The 16302-nt window shown below is 37.1% G+C and overlaps 1 protein-coding gene across 2 annotated transcripts in view; it reads right to left on the reverse strand.

Annotated features, from left to right (window-relative positions):
- Nucleotides 1-16302, reverse strand: part of LOC127633370 (actin filament-associated protein 1-like 2) — a 43525-nt gene that overhangs the window by 23986 nt on the left and 3237 nt on the right. For both annotated transcript variants that reach the window (XM_052112404.1, XM_052112405.1), the window contains exon 2: nt 2016-2144. In XM_052112404.1, the coding sequence (XP_051968364.1) occupies nt 2016-2144 (129 nt within the window). The remainder of the gene's footprint in view (nt 1-2015; nt 2145-16302) is intronic.

Here is a 16302-nt window from a genome sequence, read left to right on the forward strand (position 1 = left end):
TTTTCAAAAAAGCTTTTTAAATTCTATGATATTTCCTTCTGCTTTCTCCAATATTAAATGCTTTTTCAGATTTTGAACTCTTTCATCCCACACTGTATTTTTCGGAACATGTAATAGATTTTTTGTTATAGAGGCAAACAGTGAGAGTTTTGTACTATACACATCCCTTGTGCAAGGGTCTAAATGCAACTTCAGGGCCCCCTCCTTCTGTTCACATCAAAGACAGGCCAGTGGGAGACATAGAGAGGTCATATTCTATCATAATAAAAGTGCTGATTTAGTCCCAGCCTAGAGGATACTATTTTATAGCACTTTACCTTTTGCAAATCCAGCTTTCTGGATTTTAATGATAATTCAGATCAGTTTAATTCAGCACAAAGGATACAATGTTAACACATCAGATATGTAGAACATGGCAGTCCACAGGTAACAAAGCTATCCAAGTGTCAAATAATGGCCAGAGGAATTTTAGATTAATGCGATGAATCTGAAATATAATATAATGTTTTGATGGTACAGTGAAAATAGACTGGGATTTAGAGAGTGGAAATGAAAGCTATTTATAAGCTGCTACTCAAAGGAAGTGAGTGTCCCTGGAGGATAAAAACAGTCTTGGAAAATGATACAGTTTGAAGCCAGGGGAGGAAATGCACAAGCCTAAGACCAGAACATGAAAAACCTACAGCCGTGCTTGTGTGAAGAAACAGGCACTTGTAAGGACCAAAATTATGGGCTACTTAATAAGACAGAACAAACAAGATTCTCTAAACACAAAAGCTATAACTGTACAGCAAACCGTTGCTCCTCAGAAGAAAAATGGTGCTAGCAAGTGTTATGGTAAAATACACATTTGCATGAAGCTCTTTGTCAGTTTATTTTATTTGTTTATTTCAGAGGTTGCTACTTTTCACTGACATAAAGTAAAAGGAGAAAGGAAATAAATCGATTTCTATCTCTTTCTCTTAGCATTTGTCCCGCTTAGGTGCAGGGTCCGCTTCGTGATAGCCTGCATATATATATATATATATATATATATATATATATATATATATATATATATATATATATATATATATATTTGATTTGGCACAAGTTTTCCATCCAAACCTCTGGTGAAGGATTTTTTTTGATGCCTTTTAGAATCCTTTAATTTTTCACAATCTGTCTCTGGTCCAACTCATAACTTGGGACACACACTTGATTCGGTTTTGTCTTATGGTTTTTCTGTAACCAATCTAAAGATTTCTGATGTTACTAAGGGAAGTTTCTTTCAATTGATGTCTAATGCTCAATTAAAGCATTTTCTGTGATCCACGCTCTTAATACTTCACGGCTAGATTATTGTAATTCTCTGTATGGTGATCTGCCTAAATCTGCTTTATCTCGTTTGCAGATGGTTCAGAATGCCGCAGCCTGATTTTTAACTGGGACTAAAAAAGAGATCACATTACCCCTGTATTGGCTGCCCTTCATTGGCTTCCTGTCAAGACTAGAACTGATTTTATAATTTGTAATTATGTGAACAAGGCCCTGTCTGGTCTTGCTCCTCAATAAATCACTGACCTTCTGCAACCATATTCGCCTCCTAGAATGCTTAGATCTTGTAAGCAACTTATTTTATCAGTTCCCCGCTGTCTTTGCAAATCTAAAGGAGATCGAGCCTTATCCGTTGACACCCCCAAACTCTGGAAAAGTCTCCCTATACACGTAAGGTCCGCCACATCTTTAGCCATTTTGAAATCTTTCTCTTACTCTGTATCTTTTGATACAGAGTAAGCTTTATAAATAAAGTTGACTTGACTTGACATCTATCCATCCACTGAGAAACCTGTTTTTATTATATTAGGCTACTATTTAACTATCCTTTATGAGAACTACATAATAACATTTAAAGCCAAACCAAAAATGTAAATTTGCTGACATTGATTTGCGGGCCAGATTTAGACCAAAGAATTAACACTTGAGGGGCTGTATTAAAGACTGCTGGTTTAGACATTATGTTATTATTGATGTACCATTGGAAGACTTGTAAGATTGCAGAAGCTCCGTCAGCATGCCCTTCTGTACAGTGGCATTTCCACTCAGCTTTTCTTCATCCAGGTTCTTCAGGAACCTCTGCAGCTGCTCCAACAGCTGCTCCAGCACTGCAAACACACACATACACAAATAACAGAGTCAGCCAGATCTCTAAAGAAAATCATCATTAGGCTTAAGCTTGATTATAAGTGTCATAATTATTTTACTGATAAACAAATTAACCTAAGTATTATCTGTATTTTGGGAATTCAAACAGCAATTATCCAGTGTGTAAGGAACATGAAAATTACTGATGGATGATAACATGATGGTGAATCACTTTTTGTTAAAGCCACAAGCTGTTTTTTCTGATCTCAAGAGTGATTGATGTACATTACAGCACACTCTTAAAAAAAACAAACATAAAAAAAATTGCTGTTTAAGTTTAATTGTTGCAGTAAATTGTAGTAAAACCAAAGTGTGCCAAAGTAAAGAGTTCATTGTAATTTTTAAACACTGGATTTACGATGAAGACAAACTAGTTAAACTCTGAAAACTGAGTAAAAAATAAAAAAAATATATTGTGTTAACCTAAATGGATAGAAAATATATGTATATAACATAATAATAAAAAAAGCTGACACAGTACATCAATTGCTTTCATAAACATTTATGCAAATCTTCTTTAACCAATTACATTTCACTAAAACTCCTCCTTTTTTCTCATTGGATAAAATGCTCTGTGTAACAAGGTTACTAGCATCATGGGAAAGGAGTAGGCGGGAGCCGGCTGAACTGTCAAAATAATGGTTTAATGAAAACTTAAACAAAAAGACACAGAACACAAACGCACACACTGCAGCTGCATGTGACTCTCTCTCTCCCGAACTGCTGTATTCCACTGCACTTATCCCTCTCCTTGGCTGATTAGCCCGATAGGGGGCCGGGAGTGCGTAGTCACTGTTAGCTAATTGATGTATCTTATGCTTATTGTTGGTAATATCCAGACTGCTTGATCTTGATCTGAGTGTTAAAGAAGCTTTGTCACCCTGCCCTTTAATATAGCCCACACACCCTCCAAGGGTCAGCAAACTGGTAATCCCAGATTTGTCTATAAGGGCCTTACTTTGTTCTTCTTTCTCATGAGTAATGCTGCCTTAAATGGTGTTCACACTTAATAGGTCTGATTGCCGAGGTAGGTCTCTATAGCTGCTGGTTGCTAGTAGGCATTCCAACTCATTTTCAATATCCAACTGTCTCAGGTGGTGAAATATTGTCTGCTGTAATTCGCTGTAATGTATTGCAGCTTATTTGCATGATGTATCACCAATGGTCTCTGTCACTCATGTTGGCAGAAATCGGTCAAAAAATTAACGACTTCAAGTCATTCAGTGTGAACACACCTTTACTACACTCCTCTCTGGACAAGTGCTAAAAATAAAGTAAATGGAAGAAAAGTATAGCCTGTAGCCTGATTGGCAAGTAGTGTTAAATCATTAAAGCTCCAGATGAGGCAATAAAGCATTTGCATGAGAGCTAAATACATTTACATTACATTTACATTTATGCATTTGGCAGACACTTTTATCCAAAGCAACTTACAGTGCAATTATTACAAGGACAATCCCCCTGGAGCAACCTGGAGTTAAGTGCCTTGCTCAACGGCACAATGGTGGTGGCCATGGGGTTTGAACCAACAACCTTCTGATTAACAGCCCTGTGCTTTAGCCACTACGCCACCACCAGCTCTGAATAGTCAACTAAATAGTAAATTAAACTGACTGAAGCCACATTCCAAGTCTCTTATAAAAAATGTGCAATTTGTCTTCATTTTGGTGTATGAATGACACATGAGAGAGTGCTGGTTATTGGTTAACTTACTAACAGCCACTCTCCTGTGCATATAAATATTTGCATGCAGTATGGAATCAACTATAAGTTGGCATCAGCCTTCAGTCACATTTATCCCTTCTTGTTGTGGTTCTTGTTATTTCAAAGGGATCATATATGTTTCTGCAGTGTTAAGAACAATGAGCTGAGGATAAGAGATTAGCTTTATAGATAGGAATGTGTCATTTTTGAGAAAGGGGCTGCAGACTGAATGTGCTCTCATACTAAAAAAGCTAGACATGGCAAAACGGATAGAGCAGAACACAGGTGTCTAAAAACGCATTATTAAAAACTAAATTTGAGACACTAATTAATAAAGACACTAAAACGTGAGAAATGGTGGAGCGGTCAAGGATGTCCATCAAGCGCCTGATAGTGATAGTGTATAACATTTTAAAATGGATAGTTCCAGTCCTGGATGCTGACTGGTCAAATACAGCATTCTAGCCAAGCTAAAATACTGTAACAGCCATGACATTAAACACCTTGTAACATTTAGTGGAAAGGAGGATGCTGGGGCTGGCTAGACAAAACACGTAGACATTTATTGTTGCACTTTTCAGTCGCACACAATAAGGCCACTTTTCAGCAGTACACAAAAGGTTTGTTTTCAGCTTCACTACACATAAACTCTGTTGGCTATTCAGTTCAAACACACTACACAAACATCTTCATGCATCTCTCTCTCCCATCTGCCACTATCTCTTCTCCTTAAGTACTCCCGCTGCCCCTCGCTGGATCGTGAGACCGGTGTGGCACACAGGTTTAAGTAATTCGCCACTTATCTTCCCGGCCTTGCTCTGCGCAATTGCTGCATGGCTCCGCCCTGCTCCACCACACACCTGTTCAACAAAATATTGGGCCCTATTTTAAGAGTGCTAGAGTTAAACGCAGTGCTATGCAATAAGTCATAAGCGCAAAGTCAGTGGGCATGGCCATGAAGGTTTGGTGTTTTCGTACAAGCCTGCGCTAAGTCTATGTGCAAATGGGTTTGGCAAAATCGGGGCGTAATGCACAGATGGGCTGGGTCAAGTGCAATTTAATTCAGAGGTTTTTCTCCAGTTATTTCAATGTCTGTTTACTAACATAATTTGTTCCCTCAAGAACCAGCAATATAACAAAAACAGCACATTCATAAGAAATTGGTAGTGCACTGTAAATGGACTGTATGCAATGAATTAGAAGAATTGAAAATTACTTTCTTGTGTGCATTAACTGGGTCCTTGATGAATGTCAGGCATATTTCTATGACAGTGATACTCTCCTTTTATATGCATGGAAATTGTGATTCTCCTTAGAATTTGTATGTAGTTTCCAGTAAATTACAGCGACTATAAGTATTATTAATAATTTTCATCTACTGACACATAAATCATGGCTAGTATTAACAGTGATTGTATCGGCACGCATTTCCCTTCTACAAGTCTATTTTAATTTTAAAAAATTGTATACATTTTTTGAAAGAAATATTTTACTAAAATTATTTCTAAATTCACATTACACTTCAAAAGAAATTATCTATATTTTAGTTTTTCAAAAATATACTTAAAATAACAATTGGAAATATAAACATAATAAAATGAAATGAAAAATAAACCATGAAACCATGGTAGTTTAACACAAATCTCATAAATGTTGTTTCATAAAACAAATCCAATAGTGATCGTAAGGGACTTAATTTGACATTCCACTATTTTTTTCATTGTTTGGACAATAATTTTATTTCAACCCGCTGATGGAATCACCAAACTGCAAATGCTGGAACTGAGTTTAAAATTTCCACTGAGTTAAGAGGTGATATTGAAATGTCTTATAGGTGCAACAACCTATTTCTGAGGAAAATGGCAAATTGCGTTTTGTGCCACTTCATTACCAGACAATACACCCACAGTTTGACCGCATAGAGCCTTCAGAATGCCTTTAGCCCTCAATATATTCACAATTAAGCATGACAAATCATACCTTGCTTAAATATAGACTCTAATCTAGTTTCTAATCAGGTGCAGTGGCCTACGAAACTTCCAAATCCATGTTAATGTTTCGTTATCGTTTGTATGCTGCTGGAGGTGTTGTTTACTTTTCCTCTCACTGTTAAAGGTAGTATTTTTCCCTTGTCTATAGAAAGAGACAGGCCCCACTCATTTAGGTGATGCAACTCTGGGTAATATGTAACTTTTTTGAGAAGCATTGTCCCTACTAAGATGATCTGCCAATTGGACAATAGAAAGGGATGTATTCCTGCCATTAAATAATTCGGAATGTCTGCAGTGTCATTGTAATGCTACTGGGTTACTCACTGCCATGACTGAGGAAGACAATCTGTTCTCTCAAGCATGAGAGATGAGCTGAATAACATTAATTTACACATAACAACAGGAAAAAAATACAATTTTTCACAGAGAGGTTGAATCCTAGATGGTCTATGACAGTAAGTGTTATGCATGCTGCTTGTACTATGCATGCAACAAAGACTAAGCAGTATATTATTTTAGTATTACTAAAGCCATGTGTAATTACTATGAAACTGAGACATGCTTCAAGACATGTCAAAGAGAAAGCATCTAACACAATAGGAAGTCGTAAGATTAACAATGCAGGATTTAATCAAGTCTCTGTTTTTTTTAACATTCATGGCTTCCTCCTCTGAGGCATATAACATCTATGCATTCATCCCTGCATTCATAAATAGTTCCAGAGAAGAACTCCTCCAGACAAATTCCATGACAAAGACACCAAAACAACAAGCTCATATGGACTGGCGCAAGTGTTAGAGGTCAGTGGACTGGCACCAGGCTAAGCACCCAGCTTACCTGTGCGTTTGGTTTGGTTGTCCTCCAAGGACATTCCGCTCATTCCCCTCACGTAAGCTTGGTCCCGAGTATATCGGGCTGTTTCTTATCGCTAAGGTCATTAGTCTGGTGGCGGTCCATCTCAAATTAACACCTTACCTCAAATACATCCACCCCTTTTTCACGTCTCTAAAATAAAACCAGCTTTTTGTTCTTATTTTCATCCCACCACTCCCATCCTGCCTCCTCTGCATCTTCTTGAGGGCTCTCCAGCGTACACAGTTAGAAGACTTATCGACATCAGGTGGAGGGGCAGAGGGTTTCAGTACCTGGTTGACCTGGAGGATAATGGACCTGAGGAGAGATTTTGGGTCCCGGCTCGGGACAACCTGGACCCCGCCCTCATAGATCAATTTCACCTCCGGCAAGGTAATTCTAGGGTGGGGGTACTGTCACAGCTGATTTGTCAATTTATTCTGGCAGGCAAGCCGGCATGCATGATCAGTGTTTCCATGGGAACCTTGATTGCTCCAAGGAGAACGCTAATCATGCCAATAATTAGCATGCTAGCAACAGCTGGTTCTCCTCTAATTCACTCCCTACTTAAACCCTTCATGTTCTCAGTATCTTTCCTAGATTTTTGTTTGATGTGAAGTAACATACATCACTCTCTCTGCCTAGTTGGTCCCGTCTCGTGTATCTGTTTGGTTGCTCATCTCTGTTGAAGTATCGGGAGTGTGGTTACCTTCCAGCTTGTTGTAGACTTATTCTCTGCACTCACAAGTCTCAAACGGAGGATTTCTCATCTCTGCCCATGTGTTGGGAATGCGATTACCTTCAACTCTTCTGTCTGTTATTCTCTGCACCTCTCTACGCTTCTACAGAGGATTCCTATCTAGTCAGGATCTTCTCCTGACTTCCACAACAAACACACTCGTCTACGAACACACTCTTCACAGATCTACCCCTTGTGCAATTATGGCGCACACTCATTCACAAAAAACCTTCCCTCTACTGCAGCTGGTACCGAGATCTCCAGTATTCGCCAGCACAGTTCATATTTATTGTAAATACTGTAAATACTTTGAACTGTTGCTCTGCTTTTGGGTCCCTTTGTCTCGCTCTCGCTCTATGACAAAAACAATAAATTTTCCCCTAAAGTAGCTTTTTGTATGGTATTCTGTTTGTAACCTGCAAATGTTACCTTATCTATCTCTACTTGATTTAACTCTTTAAAAATGACTTTGTTTAGTTCAACTGTAGTCAAGTTGATTCAGTCATAATAAATCATATTTATTTACTTAAGGCACATTTTAAGATTACCAGACATAAGTTTTTACAGAGAGTTTAATTAGTAAAACCTTTTAGTAAAAAAAATGATTTGTAGTTTTACTCATGCAGGACATCAAAAAGTTAATTGCGTCCTATATTCTCTTCCCATGATGCTCGACTGAGCTTTTATCAAAACATTTTCTCAACTGTGTGTTTTCAGAGATTTACTTAGATGCCCTTCTCTGGAGGGACCCTGGGAATGTGGAGTCAGCTGTCTCTAGTCCGAAGTATTTTCATTGGTTGAAGCTTGGCCCTTAGCCAACCAAATGCCTCATCACGGTGAGAACAGCAGTATTACATCCCTGTATGCACTATAACTGCTCACATTTCCTGGGTCTAACAGTGACTCCTTACACTGTGTCCCAACCAGACATAATGCGATAAAGCAGCAAGCATAAACAAATCTCTCTAGTTTTTGTATATTCAGCTGCGACCATGAGAAGTGACAGGACATGTTGTCAATCGATTGATATCTGTTTCTGCAGCATCACTGCATAGGTTTAAAGGGAAGTATGAAGATCCAGAATGATATTTCGTCTTGAGTTGACAGTACCTGTCTGGCTGAGACTGCAAATAAAGGTGTTTGATTTTGTAAGCCTTCTTTTTCTGGACTTTCGGTTTGCAGCAAGACAAAGAATTTTTGTTTTGTGGTTGATAGCGTGAGCTGATGTGGAATCAAAGTGTTTGATGGAATGAGGAAGACCTCAATAAAATCCATTTCAAACTGCACACATTGTAGCTCTGCTTGTTTGTCTTCCTCTTTCTCTGATTGAACTGATTTTAGATGCAAGCTCATGGTAAATTCCAAGATTAAGCACTGCTCTTTCCAGAATTAAAGCCACAAAATGTTTGCCATATCAGAATAGAGATAATAAACATGAGTTTAAATCGAGCTGACCGAAGTGGATTTTCTTTCACAGAGGAGTATTTTGCTGCCACTATGGTGTCCTAAGTGGTTTGATTTTAAAGGCAATTCCTGTCTGACACTTAAAATAAAGCAAAGCTCCAGCTGTAGCTTATATACTAAGCCCAGCTATGGCGAAGTGTCAAAGCACATTGTTTATTTGATTCTAGTGTACAGTCAAACCCTCAATCTCTTAAATGAAGGGCTATCACAGCAGTGGTGGCATGTTTTTTTTTTTTGGCATTCTCTTGTCTTTTTTAAAAGGGAACAGTTGATACTAACCATCTTAAGACCATAGAAAAGCAGTAGAGGACTTCTGACCTGTTGTATACATCCTAGATGAGAACCCTGAATGTGACATTGATTGGGATGGATGCTGCATACTGTACAAAATACAGAAAGTTGCAGATGGACCAATACTATATTGGCTTAAAGGAACATTATGCTCCATCGACTGTATTTGTGTCATAATGTTAATCAACACAAACATTTATTTAGACTTGCTCCTCCTTTTCTTAAAAAAAAAAAAAAAAGAAAGAAAAAAGAATCTACAGTGAGGCATCTTTCAAAGGAAGTGAAATAGGTCAATCCGTGAATGTTAAAAGACTCATTGTTTCAAAAGTATAGACACAAGTTGAATACGATATGCGTTTTGACATTATTTTTGTGTTAAAAACGCTTACTAACCTCTTCTGTGTTAAGCTGTATACAATTTAAAAACTTTGTTGCCAATTTAATGCTAGAAACCCAGTAATTCTGGTAATTTAGTAGGCCGCAAAATGAACAATTTACCAGCTCAATAGACAAGTTTTAACAGAATTAATGCAAGTGCTCTTATAAAATTATAAGCTTCACATTTCTGCCTTTAAACCCTCAAAGAATTGGCCCCATTGATTTCCATAAGTGCCTCACTGTAATCTCAGGGACGAGTCAAATACATTTTTGTGGTAATCAACATGTTAATTGAGCTTGACCTGAACCCAGAATATACCTTTAATCTGGATTTTGATTGTAAAGGTATTTTAATAACTGTAGCTACAGATCTTTGGTATGACAGAAAAAACACATTGTTAAAAGTTTACAGCTGAAAAGTTTTTCTTAATTTGGACATCATGTTAATTTACTACGTATTTACTAAGTTTGTCGTTTTTTATTTTTGTGCCAGAACTATTAAGTAGCACATGAACAATGCAGACTAAAGACTATAACCAAACCAATCTATTTTAAATGTACGAAGTCCAATTTGTATATGCAACACCCAACAGACTAAAGCATAGACAACAGAATTAACTCCTAATGGTAATTGCTTATTTTTATCTGGAATTCAAAAATCATCATCATCAACAACAACAACAAATCTAAAAAGTAGAATATTATAATCTTAAAATCACTACATAATTAGAACTGCAACCACAGAAAAACATATAAGTTCCAACGGTGATGAAGAGGTAATTATTCACTAGTTTCATCATGCTTAATGAGACAGTGTAATAGTCTGGCTCATGTTCCCCAAGATCACAACAAAACCACACAGAATCTTTACTTAAACAATTCTTTATGTGCACACCCAACTGACACTACTCAATTTAAGTGCATCAATTAAAGATAATTTCTGTACTTTAAGATGTTTAAATAAATTGTAATCTATACACATACTGTTTACAGTTTTAGTGTAATGCTGATCATGCCAAACCACTTAAATGTATATTTTGACCAAAATGTTACATTTTACTACATATGGATTAACACATCTCAAACTTGGAATGTTGCATAATGGTCTGGCCCGCTGGCTCCACTTTATGTGTTTCAGTTTATTTAGGTTGAGCAATCAGGACCACTGGCTACATAAAATCAGATTACACAAAGATAGTGCAATACAAATTCCATTTCCTACAATCACTCCCTATCAAACGGAGACCAAATGTTTTCTTTTGTCCGGGCCATTTATAATCACAAGTTGGGACAGAAAACTAGTTATGGATGAGATCTTCAGGGATCCATAGCCAAATATATCACCATTGCATTATAATCCACAGAGAAGACCAGTGTCTTTAAACCACTGCCAAAAGACACAAAAGAACAATCTAAACTATTTAACTCCTGGATGGACAGATTGATAACATGGGACTGTCATGTTTCAAAGTGGTTTTCTTAGGATTAAACACATGAATGCATAATTCAGCCACAATAAATTGACTTTTCTTTGAACAGAAATATTTGTGTGAACTTTGAACCACCTGCAAGGCTGATAAACTTGCTTTTCATGAGGATGTGCACTAGAGTGTGGGTCATATTTAGTTTTTTAATCTGTCTGAACTTTGAATGAATGCTTTAACCTAACCTCCCTTATGTAAACTGAACACAAGCCATTGACTGCTCAAAGTAATGACAACAGTGAATCCCTTAGACTCAAAGGAATTGTTCACCCAAAAAATAAAGTTCTCTCATCATTAACTCACCCTCATGACATCACAGATTTGTATGCCTTTATTTCTTCTGCTGAACACAAATTAAGATTATTAGAAGAAACTCTCAGCTCTGTAGCTCCAAATATTGCAAAAATTTGTTACACTTGGTCTGTTCTCTCCCAAAACCAATTGTATTGTTTCAGAAGACATTGATTAAACAACTGTAGTAGTATGGATTACTTTTATGAAGCCTTTATGCAATATTTGGAGCTTCAAAGATCTGTCCACCTTTAACTTAGATTGTATGGACCTACAGAGCCGAGATATTCTTCTAAAAATCTTTGTTTGTGTACTGCAGAACAGAGAAAATCATACACATCTGGGATGGCATGAGAGTGAGAAATTATGAGAGAATTTTCATTTTATGGTCAACTATTCGTAGGTGCAACTTTAATGTTCTTCATCTATTCTTCTGAAAACATTGCAATGTCTTTGAACATACTTATCTGCCTTGGGCCCTAAATGGTATCTTATTCACATGAAATCAACGCTCTAGAGAGAGCTGCTGTGTCATCTAATACCTGCACGTATTAATGCATCATAAGGCATTGCATGCATACTACAAGTGTGTGAGTGTGCTTGAATACTGATATATTTCATATTACATCATGAATCCAGATTAGGCGTAAACATTTCTCACTCAACCTCTCCCTGTTCTCCTTTCCAACGGACATAAAATACACTAATTTAAACTCACAAAACTCTCTACAGAAAAAATGTGTCTGCTGCCTGTACTTTCTCACACATACCTCTGCTGTGATTGCATTAGGATGTTTGAAATCCGTATATTCCCGAACTGTGTTTTATTTGTTTATATTGTTTCTTCTTCAACACATTCATGCTAGGGTCATTCCCTCAGAGTAACAGACTCTTTGAGTGACATTTGCTGCACAGATGATAATAATGAATAACTGTTTTGGAGAGCAAGTGACAGTTTTGGATACAGCGCTATTTAATTTTAAAGGGGACTGAGTTCATCTGTTTAAATGAGTCACTCTTCGCAGTGAACCACAGAAACACATTACCCAAGCTTTTCTGACACAAATAATTCTGTACACATCTACTATGTCTGAACAACTCTGAATGTAGTTCAGAAACAATACAGTAAATGGATCAGTAGACTTGAATTCGCACATGTTTACGATTATATTTATTTATTTAAATGACTGTAGCAAGTTTGTAAATTGAGCAATGGAGGAGTCAGAGAACTGTCAACGTGAGTATTTTATTACTCTTCAGCATTACTGAGAAAAATGGCTCTCAGTAACCACGTAAAACACACAAACGCGTCATATTGCTGCAGATGCAGGAATAGTCACTCTGGTTTCACTCTCGCTCTCCCACTCTGAAGCCTAGTGCGCCGTTTTATGTCACCCTCCACCATCACTACAACAAGAAACAGGTGTTAGAGATAAAATTAACCCAGATGATGAGCCTTACCGCTCTCTCTCTCTCTCTCGCTCTCTCTCTCGTGCTCTCTCCTGCAGACAGATACACGACCACGCCCCCATCACCACAGTGACTTAATAAATTATGCATAAATAGTGTTGCAACCTTTTCATCCAGACTTCTTTTCTGAAGTTCACTATCAGTTTTCTTGGAGTGCTTTTCAAACAACTATTTACACTGTGTTCGTGGCTTAAATATTTACACAGGAACAGGGATATTAAAAAATGAACGTACGGCAATTGCTTTCAAGCCAGTTATTAACTTCAATGACATTCATGAGTTATGACCAAGTTTTGAAAGCAGTCAAAAACAATGTTTGCTAAGAAATCCAGTGATTACCTCATTTTGTTTAGTGTGAAGAATTCCATATGGAAGGACTTGCTATAAAGGCTGTTCATGACTGAATCTAGAAGTTCACTAGGAAGTTAAGAGGAAGCGATTTAGACATTTAAAGTCAAGTAACACTTGACTTTACAACGAACAGCTAAATAAATGTTTACAATTTTTTAAACAGATTCTTTTTTAAATATTTAATTAAGAGATATTTTGACTTTTATTCTAAAGTAATTAACTTTTAATCTATGCAGTGAAAGAGTTTGCTTAGTGTTTTTTGTTTGAATGTATAGTATGCAATGACAAACCTTAAACATCTAATCAAATTCAATTGTACTGCAGTTAAGGAGGAACATACAGTATCAAAGGGATCCTTTTTAAAGAGCCAATAACCTTTAGTTTACCTCACAGCCTGGCAAAACCATGATTTGCTTTTTGCTATTGCTGCTTGCAGGTTTTATTTGGGGGAGGGCACATTCTCATTCTAGAGAGCATTTATTAGACAAAACTGTACACAAGTAGTCAGCAATATTTTTGTCCATTTTCCCTGAAGAGAAAGACTGAACATTTTAAATATTTCTATCTGCTGAATGTTTATTTTGTCAACTTTTAGAAGTACACTTACATATACAGTAGATGACCTCAGAGTTAACAGACATGAACTAAAATCCCCACCAGCATGATGTCTTAGCATATACGCTAACCAACCAACCAACCCATAATGTAACTTTCATTCTACTAAGCAGTTTAATTTATAGCAGGTGTAATACACAACCTCTCCTTGCACAACAAAGTTTTGAGCTGAAATTCAGGTTTCTGTATACTGCAAAACAGGTAACACAGGACATTTTCCACAGGCTGTGCTCACCTCTGTTTCACTCGACCACGCCAGTCTCTGACCTCACAGTTTAAGTGGAGGATAAATGGGTGATGACAAGCCTGACTCAGTCCACACTGTTTAATCTTAATTTTCTGCTGGCCACTAAAGGGCCATTAGCAGAAGTAAAAATCAAGGGAATGCATACAGTTCAGGGTCACATGACTGCTTCAGACTGATTTCTTGCCATTATACTATAACGAAAGGAGCTTGTTTAAGCTACAATGCAGACACAATGTGACACAATCTTGGACATGGACAAAGTCATACAAGCACAAATTGCATCCAGAAGCAGTTGGCGTCCATCTTACTATGATTGACATCTCATAGACAATGATGCAATTAACATCTGTTAATTAACATCTGCTAAGCTCTGTTTCAAAACCTGCGCTATCTCACTGCCTACTGCCTACATACTGTAAGCAGACACCTTCTATGACAGCATCCTAACCCTCTTAGAACCTCATTAGACTGATTTGGAACACTATACATAGCAGCAAGCACACAAATAGAGCTCTACATTGGAGCATCATTGTTAGCATGTTGCTAAGCTAACAACATGATACCAGAGACTCTTTAGCAGAGTTGGGCAGGAACGCCCAAACAAGAAACTCCAGTGCCAAGCGGTCAATGGATGTAGAAAGGAAGTCCCGCCTTAAAGGTAAAAGAGCCAATCACTTTTTAGATACAGATATCATCTGTCAATCAACTTGAGAACACGCATGTGCATTAGATGTACAAGCTGGTAAAATTGCATGTTTTAACGTAATCTGATGTAAAGAAGCACAATTTATGATTCCAATATTATAAAATTTTATTGATGATTTGAAATATGTTTTTTGATCGTAATCTTGACCAACCATTTTTTAGATTTCTGAGTTCCCCCATGTAAGTAGATGGGAGCTGAACTGGCATGACCAGAAATTGCCTTCCGAGAGCATTCCAAAGATGGCTGACAGTGGACTGACTTCCTAGAAAGACTTTAACGATACTCTAATAAGCATAAAACACACATCGCACACACTATTAGGTAAAATAATCGTCTTAATTTTTTATTATAGCTATTTTTATCATTCATTTTCTATGTTATTTTTTGTGTGTATATTTCTGTTTTCTGTGAAATAGATTTAGAATCAACATTTGTCTTACTGATATTACTGCTTGGATATTGATACTGCTTACAGATAATATCTTGGATTTTTTTTTTACACAACTCAAAAGATACATGTAATTCTCGAATTTGGCTAAAACAAGGTATCTTAACAGGCAGCATAACTAAGATTACTACCTTTTGAGAGCGCACCTATGATACTTTCAAACAGCTCTACTAAATTCTTTGGTCCACTCATGCTGGGCTGTAATCTTATCCCTGGACAAATCACTGCTGACACTCCCGCTAAGAGATTTGAATTATAAAGCCATCTCCAAATCACAACCTCCACGCCTGAATTAATCACTGTTAAACAAGGCCATGGTGATAGCATTGTTGTGCAGATTATACACTAAACTCAGCCAACTTTAAATGGTGCTCAATTCAGGATAAGAATCAGACTGACTTTCATTAGAGGCCAGATTACTTGTTAGAGCAGTTAGACCACTAGGAGGAAGTTTGTTTTGTAACTTCTATCTGATCTGTAAAGGGGCGTTCACTCATCAGTAATTTTCAATGAGAGCTGGCAAGTGACAGGATGTGGGCGTGTCCAGCGATGCAACAAATTTACGAAAAGTATAACTTTATGCAAATGAACAGCAAAGTGAAGACAGAAGTGATGTGATCCATCTCTTGAGAGAAACTGTAGTGCAGGACAGATGGAGTTACTGTGAGCGATTTACTATGCTACATGATTTTTCTCTCACCAAATTCAAGTAAATAATACAAATATTATGAGAATAGTGCCAGAAGTTGTCACCATTCTGAGTAAGTTTGATTCATGCATTGATAATCGTTCAGCTTGTTCATGAAATAATGCATTATGCACAGCTGCAGACAGTTTATATATTAAAAATGCTTGTCCCTCTATGATGCTCATGTTTAGCAGCAACAACTAAAAAAAACTATTCCTTGTCAAATTATAATGGCATCTAATTTTTACCGGCTAATTTGTAATCAGATCTCGAAAATGTTAAAGCAACCAACAAACAGCAGCACAGCGACTTCAAGTGACAAAATCGCTGGCAGTGTTAAATCAGCATATGGGGTCATTCACACCTAATATTTTTTTGTGCCTTCTGTGCTGTTTTTAA

Source organism: Xyrauchen texanus, chromosome 40, assembly GCF_025860055.1.
Source record: "Xyrauchen texanus isolate HMW12.3.18 chromosome 40, RBS_HiC_50CHRs, whole genome shotgun sequence".
NCBI classification, from domain to species: Eukaryota; Metazoa; Chordata; class Actinopteri; order Cypriniformes; family Catostomidae; genus Xyrauchen; species Xyrauchen texanus.